This window comes from Pseudochaenichthys georgianus, chromosome 17 (assembly GCF_902827115.2).
Source record: "Pseudochaenichthys georgianus chromosome 17, fPseGeo1.2, whole genome shotgun sequence".
Classification (NCBI taxonomy): Eukaryota; Metazoa; Chordata; class Actinopteri; order Perciformes; family Channichthyidae; genus Pseudochaenichthys; species Pseudochaenichthys georgianus.
In genome coordinates, this window is record NC_047519.1 from 21,883,846 (window position 1) to 21,902,763 (window position 18,918).

At 40.8% G+C, this 18,918-nt stretch overlaps 1 protein-coding gene and 1 long non-coding RNA gene across 3 annotated transcripts; one reads left to right on the plus strand and one right to left on the minus strand.

The window, feature by feature from the left end:
- Window positions 1-1,837: 1,837 nt before the first annotated feature.
- On the plus strand, window positions 1,838-12,632 carry LOC117462496 (uncharacterized). 2 transcript variants are annotated; one of them, XR_004553831.1, is made up of 4 exons: window positions 1,838-2,366; window positions 4,541-4,615; window positions 8,758-8,812; window positions 11,137-12,632. It is a non-coding gene; the product is annotated as an uncharacterized lncRNA (long non-coding RNA). The 2 variants fall into 2 exon arrangements; XR_004553832.1 differs by lacking the exon at window positions 4,541-4,615.
- A 2,617-nt stretch (window positions 12,633-15,249) lies between these two features.
- ccl20a.3 (chemokine (C-C motif) ligand 20a, duplicate 3) lies at window positions 15,250-16,173 on the minus strand. The gene is made up of 4 exons (XM_034105139.2): window positions 16,021-16,173; window positions 15,781-15,880; window positions 15,606-15,680; window positions 15,250-15,484 (listed from the first exon to the last, which is right to left on the minus strand). The coding sequence occupies exons 1-4, from the start codon at window positions 16,094-16,096 to the stop codon at window positions 15,436-15,438; spliced, it is 300 nt and encodes a 99-aa protein (XP_033961030.1). The 5' UTR covers window positions 16,097-16,173; the 3' UTR covers window positions 15,250-15,435.
- Between the last annotated feature and the right edge of the window lie 2,745 nt (window positions 16,174-18,918).

Sequence of the window (18,918 nt, forward strand, 5' to 3'; positions counted from 1 at the left end):
TCCAGGCCAAGACTTCCTTTATCCATGCGATGCTCATTGATAACAGTCGGCCTATGTGTTCTGCCTCTTTTTCTCCTCACACAAACTATTTCCCTGCATACAACCATCGCCTGTGCAATTTTCATATGCAGAATCTGTTTAGAGAATATGAAAGCATGCACAAATGCTTGTGGCTTCTTTAATTTAAACATTATGTGTTGTTTAGCATTTAAAAGGTAGTGGGTGGTGACTTCTTCCACTTTCTAGTGAGGCTTGAAGTCTCAGGTTATCAATGTTCATTTGTGGTTAATAATTATAGAGGGATGAAACCCAATTTAATGGTCGCACACGCAGAGCACACAGCACACACAGTGAAATGGATCCTATGAAGTGTTTCAGAGGCGGGTCCATTGAAAAATAAACTCCAGCCAAGTACGTCCTTATTAACGGCTTATAACTGAATTAAAAGTAAAAAATTAATGGAATTGTTGCTAGGGTTGCCTTATCAGTAAGTGGTGCCAAAATCTTAAATCCCATTGACAACCGCATGACCCTTGAATTAAAATGAATATATGACTTTCACAGACTATGGAATTATAAGGTTTTCACATGATAGCAGTCACACACATAAACTCCCACGCGGTTAGATTTGTGAAAGAGCTGTGATTGAAGCTGCAGCTAAATTAAGAGGAAAAAGAGATTAGAAGCTTAAAGGAAATCAAGCCAAGGCTGTTGCTCTCGTATGGATGTTAGAAATTAGACTGAATACTGAATAAATCTAGGTGCTATACTTCTGAGAGCATCATTCCCACCAGTTATGCAAATTAGCCTTCAAATCCGCACAATAATCAGATGATGTGCCGCTTTGTTGAGATTTGAGCGTGCCATTTTATCGGTTTAACCGAGACAAGAGCAGAGAGTCTTCCCGAAAAAGAACTAATTTGTGGTGGACGGCCTCCTGACTGTCATAAAATTGTAGAGTCACAATGAAATGGGTGTGATCCTCCACTTGGTGCTTCCTTCCTTCCAGTCCAAGGGTCTGGGCCTAATAAAGGCCTGTGTGGTGCAGCACAGACAGGCCGCCTCTCTTGATGTGTGGAGAAATGTGTTCAATCACCATGACTACCGGAGAGAGAAGAGCCCCTGCTGTGGCTATTAGGATTTCTCTGTCTGCTCACACACCGGCTCAGTATGCAGGTTAACAACTCACAGTTTTGGATGTGAATGTGTGTGATGCGGGAGGCCTGTAGGTCAAGGGTGATTTAGCATTGCAATTATCAAAGAAGAAGTGGTGGCTTTTATGATTTAAATAATCATCTAGAAAACACCTAAAATGGTCTGCCCCGGACTCCCAACAGTAGCACTGATGTGAGGGGGAACATGAGAAAGCTTTGAGCAGTATTGATTCAGCTGAGTACTCTCGGAACGAGTACCAGAGGATCTGAAGAGAGAATTATCCATGCACCATTCCCTCCCCTACTGTGGAAAATTCTGCAGTTCCAGCTGTCTCGTAGCCTACATACAGCAGAAACACACACAAACACACTCTCGCACAGACACCCTCACATGCATGGACACACACAAAATGTCCCATGTGCAGACACAAACACACATGCGATTTCTTTAGGTTTGATGTTTGATGCAAAAAAGGGTTGTTTGATTAATTTATACATTTTCACTTCCATCGTCTGAGTCCAGCATGTTTAATTTTATTTAAAAATATAACAGACTTAGAAAGAAAAACTTAAAAGAGAAATCCACTTCTGATCTTTCACAAATATTATTTTATTAATATTCCATAATGTTCCTATATGAAGTATATTTGTGGTTATTACAGTGATCCTAGTGCCTATGTTCAGAACTCTAAGGTCATACATATTCTAACAGCTAGTACACTATTGGGTTATCATAAATGCCCCAATTAGCCTGTTAGTCCATTTGATGAGATTATTGGATACCATAAACTGTGGTGAATAAATCCACCAATGAAATGTGAAATTCTGAGACACAAGGCATTGTCTGCATATTCCGCTTTGAGTATCCTCCTCTTTCACTCCCCACCCGGTTTCTCCTGAATAATACACGACTGCCCCTTCCCCTCCTGCCCTGCCGTCCAATGGCAGGCACGCATTTTATCAAGCTATCTCCTCTGAGCCAATCCCGGTCCTCCTGGTGATCCCTGTAAACCGGATACACCCTCCTGCCTCTCAAACAGACGTAATGCGTGGACCCGAGAGGCAGGCGCTCAATCGGTGGAGAGTTGGACTCGGACGGAAGTGATGAGAGTGAAAATACCCACTGTGGCAGACTTGAAGAAAACGCACCAGTCCACCTCGACTGGACTCTGAATCCTGCAGTTTTACCTGCAGCCGGGGAAGGGAAATTGCGTAAGTATGCCATCATGTAAAATGTAGGATAACCTAAAAACAGTAAGCATTGTATGTTTAATCCAGTTAAAACTATGCAAACCGATTCTGTATTTAGAATTTAGAAATTAAGCGTCTATAATTAATCAATGTATCTAAAGAAAGTGTGGATATTCTGCTGAATATGCACATGGGTGCTGTGTAACTGTGATAATGTGTGCCGGGGTCTGGGTTGGCGCTCAGTTCTAATGAGGGGGCTTTACGTCTCCAACACGAGCGCATGTGAAACTAGCAGCGAATAGAAAAGCGTGTCTCCCGTTCATTTTATACGAGCCTCCGTGTGACTAGAGGGAAAAAACGAGATTTCGGCAGTTTTTTCTGCACTTTACAACTTTTATAACGCTTTGCGAGACGCGTCGATGGTAGACTACTACACAGTGTACAGATAAATGCTGCTTCCGCTGCTTGGAAAGTTTTAAGATTATGTTTAAACAGCCGGTGCAGTCCAAAGGAATCCTACTGGGAGCCTCCCAAACAATACAACTTTGATTCATTTCACTCACCACACAGTGTATGGGGCCTGAAAGTCGGCGAACACTGATAAATCGGGGCTATTATATTCCAGCTGAACAATGCGCACCGGCTTTGTGTGGACCATCTGTCATTGTATCGACATTACAGCAGCCCTCCTGCCCCAAATGAGACACCTGAAGAGCAGAAAGCAGACAGCGATCATTCTCAGCCGCCACCGTCTCTCGCCAAGCCGTGACTCATGATGGTATCCCTCTGTGGACGGGTGCGTAACTCAGCCCGGTAATGAATAGGCAAAATAGAAAGAAATGCAAAAGATGCAATTAAAATATATAGTGTTTAGTCATTTTCAACATAATGCATGCGCGTTTTTTCAAATGTTTGCATTTTTTTAAAAATACAGACAGTCATTTAAATTGTTCAGACTGTAAGCGTGGCTGTGCGCATCCCGCATTCTCGGAAACAGTCTGTGCGCATCTGACTTCCTCCCGGATTTGGGCCTCCAGCACATGGCAAAAAAGCCAGACTGCCATTTTCAGGGTGGGCACACTGAGAGGATGCACTGACCAAATAAACACACTTCATCACGAGCGTTTTATACTCAGTTTTGGGTCCACTGTGCCACTGTGCTCTGACCCTTCTGATTATTCTAAAGCAGCTGACACAATCTGTCTTGCTTAGCTCTCAGCATGCAGTGCCAAGCACTAATATGCCTTAAGGTTAATGAGGCAGTCTCCATAAATTCTTTCTGCCATTTGGAAGAAGTAGATTCTAGACGCTTAGTGCAGCACTGCATTTAACTGGCTATGGATTGTACACAGCGTGCTCTTAATGAAAAATGCATGGCTTTTTTTTAGAAAAACAAGCACTTACCAAATGCTGACTTTTAACTGTTTGCACTTACATTTCTTGTACATATACAGTGGGAAAATGATGTATTATTTTAATAGAGAAATCTACAATAGATTAACTGACCTTTTATTCTTCTTGAGGCTGACTTACATGCAATTAACTTTGTCCCTTGTGAAGAGAAAAAGCAGCATCTTCCTGATTTTTAAATCCTGGAGCAGCAAAGTGCTTATCTCTTGTTTGGCTTCATTCACTTAGAGTTGCTCTCAAGGAGTTATCAGGCTGGGTGAATGGAGCCGATCCATCTTCCTGCTGCTGTTATGCGGGCAGGGAGGTGGTTAGATGGTGGCTCCTCTAATCTCCTGCTGGAACTATGATCATCATTCTTGTGTAATTCATTATCACATGTGATCATCAGCTGCAACCTGCAATTATGTCAGAAGTAACCTGCTATCACGGTGGATGAGGCTCTCAACCACAGATCACCGTTCATCCGTCATCATCGTCTTCTCATAGAACTGTAAAATAAAAAAATAAAACTCTTATTGGTTTTTTTTTGTCTGTGAAAAGGACATTTTGATAGCATCACATGACCCCCAGATCTTCTCAGCTGTGATCGAACATAAAAGGCAAGGAAGAAAAACTCTTTCAAACTGGCTTCCCCTCTTTTTAAGTCATTAATGCAATATGTACACTTTTTAATCCATTATCCCTGAGTCATCTGGAAGACATAACAAGCACAGATGTCAACTGCAGATGTCAACTTCTTTTCAGAAGACTTAAGTAATGCCTGTGTCCCTTTTTTTCCACCTCAGACTTATCTATGGATCCAGAGCAGAAGATCTAATCGCAGCTGTTTACCACATACTCTTTGTGTTCATGCATCACAGGTAAATGAGGTTAAGGGGCGAATTAGTTCATAGCAGCAGGATCCCGTGTGTGCACATGTGTGTGTTTGTGTTTTTCTTCAGTTCAGCTACAGTGTTGGGTAAATGGAAAGGTTAGAGACCCCTGGCCCCTGCCTCAGGCATATCGACATACTGCCTATCTAGTTGAGTGGACGACCTCTGACCTCTGATATCATGTATTTTTAGCACTATGCTTAATAAAGTCAGAAACTTGTCAAAACATTTTGATGCTCCAGGAGCTGCTTTTATCTAGAAACTCACTCTAAAATGTTCCCTAGGTATGATGAATAAAGGATATTCTAGTGAGTTGTCAAAGACAGATTCAGGGCCTCCATTAGACTCCACTCTCAGTTCATTTATGGGATGTTGAAGCTTTGGTGTGGCCGCCGAAAGACGAAAACATTGCATTAGTTCCGATCTTGTCACAGGTGAGAGAAACAGCCTGTCTCAATTCTGTCACAACATGCTCTCTATTGTATCGCCATGCCAAAAAGTCCCAATGGACATTTTGGAATCTTTCCCATTGTTCCTTAAGGACTTAAGGGCTTTCATATGGAAGTGGGGAACGCCAGGAAATGACAGGCATTCTTTGTGGACTATTTGAAAATAAACTTGCGGGCCCTCGCTTCCCTCTCGACAGCTAAGCTAAAACTAGAAATAAGAAGAGAGGATTATGGTGTTAAAAATCCCTCAATGGCTTTTTCACTTCCTTATGTTTCCTGCAATTTGTCCCGAAAGTACATTTTCTTTTTCAGCACACTGGAGACATGCCATCAGAGTTTCAGCTAAAGAGCTTTTGTCAAGGGCTTTTCACTCTGTTCGCTACATACAGTTTCCTGAATAGGGGCGTTCTTATTTTCCTTCTTATTTGTCCTTATTTCGCCTTATCTTTCCCCTTGGCTTTAAACACAACCCCACTGCTTGAGCTCTGCTTTATGAGGTGTGACAGTGAGGTCTGGGTGCTGAGGCAGTCCGTGAGGACGAGAACGTAAAGCTTTACATTCAGCCGGCTGCGGTTGGTTTTGGGGAGGACTTAAGCTCACTTTACCCCTATACAGTGCCCCGTATACAGGAACTTCCTTCATTCTGCTGAACTGGCATGAAAGTGCAGAATTGGAAGGGGGGAAAAGAAAAACCGGTAGACCTGCCTTTCTAACCTCTGAGTCTTTAACTGCTCACATACAGTTGCTACCTTTTAATAAGGAGGAAAGAAAAGTAAAAACAGATGGTCATAATTTGAGCTTCTAAAGTCATACATAGCATTTTTTCTTCGGTGTCAACAAGTCTGACATCTTTTTGAAGTGCAGTTTGCTGCCAGGTGTGCGTAGCTCCACTGAGACTTAATGACAGGTTTTATTTCACACGCACCTTTTTTCTAGACTTTTCAGTCTCGCCTCAGATTAACACTCACACCTTATCTCCCCCTCCTCCTCCTCCTCCTCCTCCTCCTCCTCCTCCTCCTCCTCCTCCTCCTCCTCCTCCTCCTCCTCCTCCTCCTCCTCCTCCTCCTCCTCCTCCTCCTCCTCCTCCTCCTCCTCCTCCTCTTGTGGTTTTCCCCAGCAGGCCAGTGGTGGTTCCCTGGTATTTGACCGGTGTAGCGTGGCCGGGAGGCTGGTTGTTCTGTCCTCTATGAGACAAAGGCAGCGTGCCTCAAGGAGAGGGATGAAAGGAAACAGGGCAGCCACTCCTTTTTACAATGGGAAACCTCCTTAGTGAGGTTGTAGAGCAAATAACCGCCTTCTCGCTTCCTTTTTTTATTTTAATAAGCACTACGACTGCGAGTGTGTCTCTATCTTTTTGTAGTAGGAAGAGAAGTGTAGTGTGTGTGTACGTATAGATGTGAATTTGTGTGCGTGCTTACAAAAAGGAACGTGTGTCCTTTATGTCGAAATAGAACGCTTAAGGCGTTCTCTTCCTTACACCTGCTTAGCGTGAAGCGGCAGATGGTGTCGTCTTGTTAAAGATGTTTCCTGTGGAAAGGTTTGTTTTTGTTGTGGTTTCAACTGTACAACAGGGGTTAGAGATTGAGGGAGATAAACATAAAAACAGCTTTAAATGTATTTTTTTAGACATGTTTTTCAGCGGGTTTCCTTTGGGGATACAACTATTAATTATAAGAGTATTCAAGTCATTAAATTATACAACAAATTTATATAAATTCAGCATCACTTACTTTTAGCATTTATGCGTTTGCATGTATGTTTTTAGATTTCTTTTCTACTGCATTGTTGACGAGGACAAGTATAAAGAACCACAAAAGGAAAATATTGACATGGTGCTAGTACATGTACCTAAAACAAATCTTTACATGCACAGAACTTAGGTTGTGTATTTATTTTGCTCTCCATCTCTAGAATCTAATATATAATGACACATTTGCTTCATAGCTGTTAACAAAATATGTTGCCACTCTATATATAAGGGGGTTTAACTACACACATATATCTTGGGCGCTCAGTCCAGTGTTATCATCTCGGGTGGTAGTCGGGGGGGGGGGGGGGGGGGGGGGGGGGGCGCCGCCGCCGCCGCAGGAGTCTTTTATGGCTCCTGCTCCAGAGACAACCTGTTCTCAGGCACTTCTCTTTCTGGCACTTTTTTATGAGATCATAAATTCCTCCATTTCCTCTGACCAGCCCTAGGTGGATACAAAGGACATACCTGGCCAGTAATTGTCTGTCTGGCCCTCTCATCTGTCAGTCTCCCTCGACTGCTGGTGACTTCCTCCAGAGCCAGAGTCTCAGGCTGCAGGAAGATAATCAGATCTCTTAGATATAGAGAGTGGACCAATAAAAACTGGCTTATTTGATGAGCGATAAGGCTCTTGTTTACTGAATCCTATAGGTCTTTTAGGTCAGCCTGGCACCCACGTAAGTAGGCTCTCTCCATGCATGTGCACTTCAGAACAACAGCCCACTGTAGACCTGTTGATACCTTTTGTTTGTTGAAGTCTGAGGATGAAGAGCAGAAAAAAAAGGATTAGGGGAAGAAAAGGGAGTTTTTTGGGGGGGAAAGGAGCGTTCACATTCATCTGATACACTGCTGGAACAATACACGCACCAGAAAGACAACATTCCTAGGGGTTAAAAAGGTCAAGGGTCACCGAACGACCCCATCCTGCCAATCAGTCCCAAGGCACTAACTCCATGCCTTTGCTTTTGGTTCATGCCTTTGCACTTGTTGAGCAGACTCTGCACCTTGTGTTACAATGTGCCCTTTGCTCTCAAATAGACTAGATTTACATGGAGCATTTTCCCAGTTCCATAAGGTTTGTTAAGTCAGCTCAGATATCCACAGTTACCCAAGTACAATGTACACGTCGGCTACACGACAGAAGGAAATAATTGTACTAGAAGCTGCACAGACCATCAAATTTAGTTGGTTTCTTTGGCCAAGTTTTCCTGACATTATACTTTTTTAGAATTATGTCCGCAGCCTATGTCACATTTAATACCCCAGCCAGATGTTTGGCATGCCCAGATTTTTATATCCTTGAAACAGAACCACCACAAAGCAGCGAAACTGCAATTATCCACAGTTTGAATGGTTTAAATGGCCACTTAATATAATGAACCCACCAGGGCCGAATATTAGGCCGAGGGCACTGTAGGTCGTCAAAGTCATGTTTTTCCTCCCTTCTGAAAAATCCGGGGTTCCGTTTTTTTTCTAAACACCACAGCACACTTCAAATAAAGTCTGAAGGCTGCCATTAAAGTGGAGCATATGCATCTGTAGGCATGGAGGGGCGTGTTAGGCCCCTACAGGCAGTCTGTTAGTCATTATGGCTGAATGTACAGTATACACTGGAGTGGACATGCAGCTACATTCAAGTCTCGCCCACGGCCACATCGGACCACCCAGAGACACACCACTGGCACTTCCTCCCCTCACTTCCATAGCTCAGCCCCGGGGGAAGAGTGTTTTGGGATGTCCGGAGGATGCACTGGACATTAATTGTCTGTTGATTAGGAAACCTTTAGTGAAAACCAAATTAATTGTGCATTTATATAATAGATAGTCAGAAAAAGCCTTTTCCCCTCCGTCTGTGCAATATAGAAGTCGGTCTCCAGCCCATTGCTTTGCCTCTAACTGTTCGTCTTTTATCTGCTTTTGTCTTCTATCTATAGGTGTTCACAATGCACCTCTTGACGTCTGTGACTCTGTGAAGATTATTTCCACCAGGTATACTGCACATCATTAAAACAGCTTCACAAAATCCGTAGTTTCTCTATTACCGAATATCCACCATGTGTCACATTCTATTGTCCTCTTCCTCGGTGGAAAGTCAACTCAGAGAGATGACTATAAAGCTGCTTGAATTTTCATCCTGCACACTAAATCGGCTTATAGTCGAGGAAGGAGACACTGCTCTCTATTAGTGTGCAGTTAGAAATGAAAGCCTATCTGGCTGCAGCTGTGGAGGAGCTCCAAAGATGGGGACGTTTATTGTCGGAGACAAATAGAGGCCTTTTAATTTTGTCTAGCAGCTGACGCCTCTCCCCACCCACTTCTCCAAAACCGCTTTTGTCTGTAATGTAAAGTGGCCCACTCAGGAAAGAGCCAGATACCACGAGAGTTTCGTTCAAATGAAATGCAGAGTTAGTCAGCGCTAGGCTCGGGGAGGAAGGGCCTGGCTGTTTGCCATATGATGCAATTATCTGCCATTTCAGAAGATTATCTCCCTCCCTCAATATAGTGTTTAAATGTGTATATGCACGTGTGTGTGTGTGTATGTGTGTGATTTTATCTTAAGTTGGTACCCCCGATGTAATGTTGAGACTATGTGGCTTGCAGCTTGGCCCCCCATTTAAACTGGGTTAGCTATGATCTCCCCCCCTCTAACCCCAATGCTCCCCCTCCATGATCCCTCACACACACACACACACACACACACACACACACACACACACACACACACACACACACACACACACACACACACACACACACACACACACACACACACACACACACACACACACACACACACACACACACACACACACACACACACACACACACACACACACACACATTTACAGAGTCTCTCAACACAAAAGAAATATTCAGCTGTAGAGAGGGGGGTCTCTCAGAGGGCGCGACATTGAACTGGGGGGGGATTAAGAAGAAATGGCTGGCTGACACTGGGGTTGCCATGGCAAAGCCCCCTTTTCTCTTCTCCCTCGACCTTCTGCCTAGTTTTCGTTTTAGGGCTTATTGTGGGGTGAGGTGTGTGTGTGTGTGTGTGTGTGTGTGTGTGTGTGTGTGTGTGTGTGTGTGTGTGTGTGTGTGTGTGTGTGTGTGTGTGTGTGTGTGTGTGTGTGTGTGTGTGTGACAGAGTAGGGAAGATGTAATATGGCTTATGAATTTAGTCTCTTATCTGAGCTGCTTCACCCTGAGAGAAAAGAGACTTCTAGTTCACATGCTGCAGTTCACACCAGAAAAAAGCAAGCAGAACAAGGACAAAAAACACGTGTATGTATATCGTGTTTCATGTTATTCATTTAAGTGGTTGTACATGTTATAATACATAATAGGACATTATGTGACCAGATACTGGATGTATTTTGCCATGAGCATCCAAATGAATTTGTACATGTTTACATATTCATAAAATCAAAGCATGCCTGTGAAAGAATGCAGAGGCAATAATTCAAAGAACCCAGACAAAAAGCAAACTGTCTATTTTATGACCTTCTGAATTATAGCTGCCATAACGTGATGCATTACTCATTCATTGTAGCCAGTGTGTGATCATGCTAGCCTGACGTCTGCCATCCTCAGCAGAGTAATAGATGCAGGTCTAGCCCGCTGAATGACATCAGCACACTAAGCCGATGGAGCAGTGCGATGAATGACCATAGATCAGCGTTTACCATCCTGACGTCAGCCCCCCCGTCTGCGCAGGAGCACAGCCACACTGTCGGTGGTTGTTCCCCTGCTCTGCCCTGCTCCTGACAATAGGAGCTCTCAGCCTGTGGTCTGGCATGGCTGGGGTCTGAAACGCTTGGCTGCACAGTGGGACATCGCAGCATTGTTCACCGGACTAGATGTCCACAAGAACAGTGGCAGGCTCCGCAATATTTCTCTAATAGTGTTCTGTGCAACAAAAGAATGGCTTTAAATATGAAAGTAAAACATATATTAATTACTTTTAAATATATAGAGTATTTATTTTTTACATTATATTTAACCTCCAGACCAAAGTGCTGTGCAGTCAAATAAACAAACAAAACATACAAGAAATCACACAGCACAGCCCACACACCATAAAACAAGTACAAGTAAAAACGATAGACAATTTAAAAGCAACAATCTAAAATATGTCAATGCGCTAAGGGGAAGAGGTAGTCGATTATTACTATTATGATAATAGTTTTGGTTTCATTTATCCATTTTACCACCAAAAGGAAATATCTGAATTCTACAAAAGGAAATGAGGAGGGACAGTTTTTCTACAATATTGTGCAACATCAGTGCTAACAACTTCCTCTTCTGTGTTTCAGATGCTGTTACGGCCGTGTTTGAAGTGGAGATGAATGAAGTTCTGGTTAATGAGGCGGTTGTAATGCAATAAAGCAGATCCTCTCAGTTTGTGTTCCAGCTTCTCCACACATCACGATCATGTACAACATAAGCAGAAGCATGTTTGCCCTGTGGACAGTGGACTCATTCTGCCACTGTCCTATTTCATTATGTCCCGTTGCTGTGCGTCCTGACCTCTGGGCTGTGAGTGACATCCTCGCCTCCTTCCCTGTCCCTCTGTCCTCCCTCCTCCACATCCTGCCTCGTCTTGTCACCTCGGCTCACACTCTCCTTCCTGCTTGCCTCGGTGAACATTCAACGCTGTCGGTGAGTTTTGATATGGATCACATAAAAACCATCGACCGTTGACTGTGCCCCGGGGCTTGCTCTGACGACGCCTGGAATGAAATGAACAAAAGGGCAAAGTGGGCGCATGTAAAATCTAGACACGAAGCCACACACACATGCATAGACAAAAGTGACACTCTGTTTCCACTGTACGCAAAGACCAAAGGTCACAATCAACATTCATTGCTGTCGCTGGGTTGGACTGTGTAGAAAGCTCACTGAACAATGAGTGCAACTGTGGCCCAGATCTGCCCGACTCGCGTCTCAGCCAATCAGCCGACCGGATGTGAAACACTGATTTCTTTATATACTTCTTGTTTTTCACTTCTATTTTATCCTCTCTTCCTCCCTCCCCGGTGCTGGATAGTGTTCAGGGGAAGAGAGAAAAAGAACAAGAGAGATAGACACAAATAGACTTCTGGCGGCTTGCTTGTCCTCATCCTCCTCTCCTCTAATTGGTGGTTATGTGTGCAGCAAGGGGGAAGGAAGCGGAGTGAATGTGTAATCATTTGGAGTCTCTTCTCCTTTAGATGTTTCATCCTTCTCTTTTTTGTTTGTCTAATTATACACCGAGCAGTTAACTCTTTGTTAACTCTGCCAGCAAGAATGAGCGAGAGACAAAGAGAGGAAAGTCAAGGGCAAACAAAAAAAGATTAGAGCACATGAAAATAATGTTCTAGTTTTAAGTTTATTTATTCTAATATCCTTCCTGGGGTTGCTTCAGATGGGCCAGGATATAAGCAATTTTCTAATGCAGATTGTTCTCACCTCTCTGAGGATATCTCATTATCTGTGTTTGAGCTTCATGAGACACTGTCTGCTTTTCTGCCAGTCTGTGTGTCATGCCATGATAAAAGACCTGTCTGCTCATCCCAGAGTGCAATATGTTATTTTCTTTTCATACTAAAGCAGACTGCTCTCTCATGGGAAAACACATAAGTCTATATAACCTTGTCTTCCTGCAGATAGTGTGACCGGCCATGCTGCTGCCATCTCTCTTTTCCCCTCCACAACAACTCTCTGCACTGTATCTGTATTTCATATAATATAAATAGTTGAGATATATCAAGGAATGTGTTGAAGGAAGCATGTCTGATTCATAAATTAATCCAATAAAGTTAAATCAATATCCGTGCAATTGTGTCTGATGTGATTATTTACGGTGTGAATTCATCATATAAATCATATTCAGCCCACTCCAGAATATCTTTCCAACACTGTCTTTCCATAGACTATCACATTTTTCTAAAAGTATATACTCCCTGTCATTTAGTTATACATGTCCAGGTCCTTCTCTCCACAGTCTCTCTGTATTATTCATAGAAAAGCACTCTGTACAGTGGTGCAGAACAGTGGAGGTGATGTAATAGTGGCTGTGAGCATTGCAGACTGTCATTTGGGATGGATTCATGCGGCAGGAGAAAACGCTCGTTTGTTCTGCTTTGTTGGTGTTGTCAACAGCCGATGGCCAAGGATTGGGCATGAAGTACATCAATCAACGTACTTATTTGTTGCTGTTTAAAATATAGGAAAGAATATGTGAGAGACATGAAACTCACCCACGTCGAGTCTCGGTCGAGAAGGAAGAAGTTTCAAGATGAAGCTTGAAGTCAACATCATTGTTTGATGTAGTCCTGATCTTTAGAATGCTTTATGATAAAACTTTGCAAATAAAAATAGCACTGAAACAGCAAAAACTAATAAAAGTGCCGCTGAACATAATTTCAAAGCTCTTCTTCTTTGAAGTGATACTACCGCCATCTAGTGGTCAAAGAGTTATTCAAACGACTACGTGCACAAGCTGATCATTCTGTAATGTGAACATGATATACTTCATTTTTACAGTTTATCCTATTTTTTGAATTTTATGATTTTAACTGATCCTAGATCTACAATTGTTTTTCTACTTTAAAATATAAGTACTTTTAAAAATTATTCTGTATCACTTGAACACTGTCACTTTGTAACCCTGGCTTTGGTTTTCTATGTTCAAAGTATTCTACTAGAGGTGGAAGAAGTACAACGATCTTGGACTTGGAAGTAGAAGTAGAAGTACCAGAGTGAAGGAATACTCTGTTACAATACATGAATACAAGTTACAGTGCAGTTTAAGATAAGAATAGTTCAATTAAAAGCAGCGACAAAAAGAAAAGTCTTCAGCCTGGATTTAAAAGTAGTAAGAGTTGCAGCGGACCTGCAGGTTTCTGGGAGCTTGTTCCAGATATTTGGAGCATAATAACTGAACGCTGCTTCTCCATGTTTAGTTCTGACTCTGGGGACAGCAAGCTGACCAGTCCCTGAAGACCTGAGAGATCTGGATGGTTCATAGTTTAGCAGAAGATCAGAAATGTATTTTGGGCCTAAACCATTCAGTGCTTTATAAACCAGCAGCAGTATTTTGAAATCTATTCTTTGACACACAGGAAGCCAGTGTAAAGACTTCAGAACTGGAGTGATGTGATCCACTTTCTTAGTGTTAGTGAGGACTCGAGCAGCGGCGTTCTGAATCAGCTGCCGCTTCCTAATAGATTTTTTAGTGAGACCTGTAAAGACACCATTGCAGTAGTCGAGTCTACTGAAGATAAAAGCATGGACAAGTTTTTCCAAATCCTGCTGTGACATTAGTCTTTTAATCCTAGATATATTATTTAGGTGATAGTAGCCTGATTTAGTAACTGTTTTAATGTGACTGTTGAAACTCAGGTCAGAGTCCATGACTACACCTAGATTTCTAGCTTTATCTGTTGTTTTGAAGTACTGTAGGCCTACAAGTAAAAATCCTGCATTGCATAAGTTACTCAAGTAAAAGTACAAAGGTATAAGCATCAAAATATACTTAATAATGTACTAAAAGTAAAAGTTTTCATTATGCAGATTGGCCCATTTCAGAATCATATATATTATATGTTTTGATTATAATTATTGATGCATTAAAGTGTTATCAAAGTTGGTAAAGGTGCAGCTATTTTTACTGACTTTGTATATATATATATATATATATATATATATATATATATATTGTATACAGGGTAGCTTTTGAATTTACTCCAGCTGTAACTAACGTCTTATTTAAGTGTTGTTTAATCCAAATCTGAGAAGCAACTAAATGTATTAAATAAATGTATTGGAGTAAAATTACACTTTTTACCTCTGTACTGTAGTGGAGTAGAAGTACACAGTAGCATAACATGGAAATAAGTTGTACAAAATTAGGTACAGTACTTGAGTACATCTATTTAGTTACTTTACACCACTGTCTATAACAATGTTTTGGAACTACTTTCATTCAAACTACCTATTTAGCAATATATATACAAATATCTGTATTATTCTCCAAGAGTTAAAAGTTAATAAGTTAAAGGATAGTACCAGCAGAAAACCATTACACCATGACATATAAATGATTATCACTCCTCTTCAGTACAGGTGATGTAAGCATGTCTGTTGACATGGAAATGCCTGTTTTGCAATGTGCTTCAAACAGCTCTCATTACTTCCTCTTTCTAACGTCACAGTATTTTCAGCACTTTTGCCATGTTTGTGTCACAGAACACAAAACTTCCAGAGCTGGAATTTCTCACCGTGATCATAAACAAGGAAGTAAAGTGTAAAGATGTTTTCACGTGTAGTAATTTAATTGTTACGTTTTAACAATCGACCATGCACGGTAGTGTTTTAATTAAGAGACTTGTCACAATGTATTCCTTTTTTTTAACAAAACTTTAATGATTATATATTATAACATTATGTACAAATACATTTCATTATAAAACACACATAATATGAAAATAATATTACTCTTACAACTGAGCTGATTCTTGTGTTGCATTGCCAGTGTCTCACAGTTCAGTTACTGAATAACTGAACTGTAAAACATCATTGGTTTCACAGTACGAGGGTAACAGGCAGGAACACGGCTCCATCGTCTCTCTTCAAATACCAGCCTGTGTGGACTTCATGTGAACCATTCGTGCTTTATTCCTGCAATGAGAATTGATCCTGTTATAATTGTATTCAATCTTTTTGTGTAAATACATTTCACAGCCTGCAAAATATCACAGTTTCTGAGTTATGTTGCACAATTGTATGAAATTAATCTTACCTTAAACGGTCAACATAGTACATCACCCAGTTCAAAGCAGGGTCGGTGCATGCTTTACCCTTCTTTGTGTGGAAACTATGGATTATAAGAAAAGAAAAAAGATTATACACTTATAAACATAAATGTTATGGGGCATACATCTTTAATGTCTTGTTGTGAAGGAGGAGACACTCACATGATGGCACTGATAGGACACAGCCCTGTGACTGTCTGGACAGAGTACCCCTTGATTTTAAGAAATGGTATTTTGGTTTTCATGTAATTTCGACAACATACTGTGAAAAAAGGAGAAAAGAACATTAGATACTGGATAGGAAAAAACAGGTTAAGAGAAATGCATCTTGATATCAAAACATAAAACCATATAGGAAAAGCATTTAAAATCAAACCATAGAAACCAAGGAAACTATAATACCTGGAGATGCATTTGTGGCCAGCAGACAAATGGTGAGCAGTGTGATCACCATCACTGAAGCTTTGATTGACACCATGTCTTCTTCTGTGTTGGCAGCAGAGACTCTGAGCTGTTCTGTCCTCAGGCGGTGTCAGGGAGGTTGTGTTCATTGAGCTGTCAAGGACTGCCGCCTTTTATAATTCTCAGAGGTAGGAAACTTCCACATGGAAGAGATGAACATATTACAACATCACAGAAACCCCCCCGTCAATTTCCCCTTTAAAAAAAGAGAAAGGGTGGGGGGAGGACACACACACACACACACACACACACACACACACACACACACACACACACACACACACACACACACACACACACACACACACACACACACACACACACACACACACACACACACACACACACACACACACACACACACACACACACACACACACACACACACACACACACACACACACTCTCTCTCACACGCAGGTAGCAGGAGCTGTTAGTAAAGATAGTGCTGACGCATGTGCATGTGTATTTCTAGTTTTAATCAGATCTTATTCAATAAAAAAACTCTATAATGCAAATTCGAATGTAAAAATATGTTGTTAGGTCAAACTTTTAAAGCTTAAAGGTCAGTCAACCCATAATAATTCAGTGTTGTTTTCTCAGGGATTTTACTGTCAATATTAATGGAATATTATTGTTGATTAATGATTATGCATGCTACAAAAAATATCTATATATAAGTCATTGTATCACTTGGCATGTCAACCATATATAAATATAAGAAAATAATTAAAACTGTAATGACAAACCAGTACATTAGACAAAAAGTTTGTTACGTCTTTCCATCACCACTCCTAGATACGACAAAGAGTCAAGTGCTACATGGGAAGTGACACAGGTGTGGCTACTTCTTTGTGTGACTTTACCACACAAAACACTGGGAAAGGCAGCAAATATTTAATCAAAATCAAAAATGTACTTAAAATGTAGATAGGATAAAGACATCGTGTGTCACTGAAGACCTCTCTTTGGGCCCCCCGTATGTAAGTAGGTTGCTTTGTGGTTGTACGGAGGTTATTTTCTAGGCCAGAAGAACACTTACCGTGCATCGAAGGAAAAAGTGCGCTGAAATACGTCATGAAACACTTAATGTGTGTCCAATTGTGCATATTGAACTTTCCAAAAAACCCACAGCATGCTTTAATTGTCATAACTCACCTCTGATTTCCTGCAACGTGCATTTACAAGTCATTACTATGCAACTGAATTATTGTCTCTAAATTGCACTTTGGCAGTGAGACAATACTCACATCGCCATGTATACATAGTTATTGTTCACTATAAATGTTCCTCCTGTACAGACTGAAGACATTTATTTTCAAATGTAAAAGACAACATCTACAGTTTATTTTCAGGTGAAGTTAAAATGAGGCATCAGTAGCCTCCGTTAGGAAGGGGGTATATTAATTGGGTATCTTCCAAAGGTACTGTCTTTTTTGTAATGAAAAGTTTCCAAAATACATATGGAAATTGGGGTATTGCTTTAAAACAGACATTAAATAATTTGAGCCTTGCCTTAATGAAGAGGCTATTTTAGGAAACCAGTTTTCTGTGAGAAAGAGACATCAAACGACACCCACTCACAGAGAGAGAGAAGGGGTTTCTGCAGACAACTCGGCTAACTTTCAATGTGCATTTTCTCACAGCCCTCTCCAAACCAGTGAGAAGAGTTGAATAAGAGTTGAATGTTGAAAAAAAGCAAGACAAATATCAAAAGTTTTACCAGTAACATGACAAAGCCAAGGCAGTGTGACTCTGAGCCAGCACGCACAATACCAGGACCCTGCAACTGAAGCAGTTAAATTAAATTCAGAATTATTCATTTTATACCTACTCAGACGTTTCAAAAATGTCCTCTTTGAAAATAGATTTTCAAAGCATCCAAATGAGGAGCTCTTGCTTTCTCATAGACTGGATACATTGACGTTGTTAATAAATGTTTAGCATTTTGATGAAAAATAAACAGTGTGACATGTTAGATGTTTCGTAATACAAAATGTGTTTCATTTGACTCTGACTTGCTTGTCACACCCCATTTCCACAATTTGCAAGTTACTGTCGTGTATACAAACATTTATAAGCAATGGTTATGTGTGATATTAACCAAGGGTGTGTTAGGTTTAACACATTTAAAAGGTAATTGGATAAAAGGACAATACATAATGATGTGTGGTCATAATCATAGAGGACATGTCTTGTACATTGCTTCATAATGTTGTCTATAGCAAAAGAGGTCAGCAGGATGTAATGTGGTATATTGTTTTCTCGCAGGTCTGTTTTGATAAAAGATAAAGATCTCAATGCGACAAACCTGTTACATGCAGTAAGAAGTATTGAGAAATTGTTCTTCGGTAAAGGTTGCAATACAACAACATACAAATACTCAAGCACCTCATTATTATGTATTGACAATAAAGTAATCTAATCTAATCTTAAATGTGACAGTTTCTGAAAGCAGTAAATGACTTTAGTAATTATTGATTGAGGACAAGAGATGTTATCCTGTTTTCATTTTCTGCAGAGTTTAAACTATTTTCCTTCAGTGGGTCTTTCGTTGGTAACTTTTGCTGAAAGGAAATGAATGTAATATTTCAGGCTCAACACAAGTTATATATTTTGCATTACTTCACTTCAGTCTTGCTTCAATGTCTTTCATTTTGGTAAAGCACTTTGAACAGAAAGGACAGTACAACAATCTTAGTTTGCATTTAAATCATTAACTTAAGTCATCAACAATGAGTTACGAATTGGAATACAATATGTTTTTCCCAAAACATTTTTGTTAGAATCAACATTGGAGTAAAGTAAACAGATGCATAGAGATTATGTTACAACTTC

Bases quoted from the DNA above. Each gene is read 5' to 3' on its own strand.
- ccl20a.3 (XM_034105139.2), bottom strand. From the start codon at position 16,096: ATGGTGTCAATCAAAGCTTCAGTGATGGTGATCACACTGCTCACCATT. The intron at 15,681-15,780 runs GTGAGTGTCTCC...TATAATCCATAG, and splicing joins TGTCCTATCAGTGCCATCAT to TTTCCACACAAAGAAGGGTA. The intron at 15,485-15,605 runs GTAAGATTAATT...TTCTCATTGCAG, and splicing joins TACTATGTTGACCGTTTAAG to GAATAAAGCACGAATGGTTC.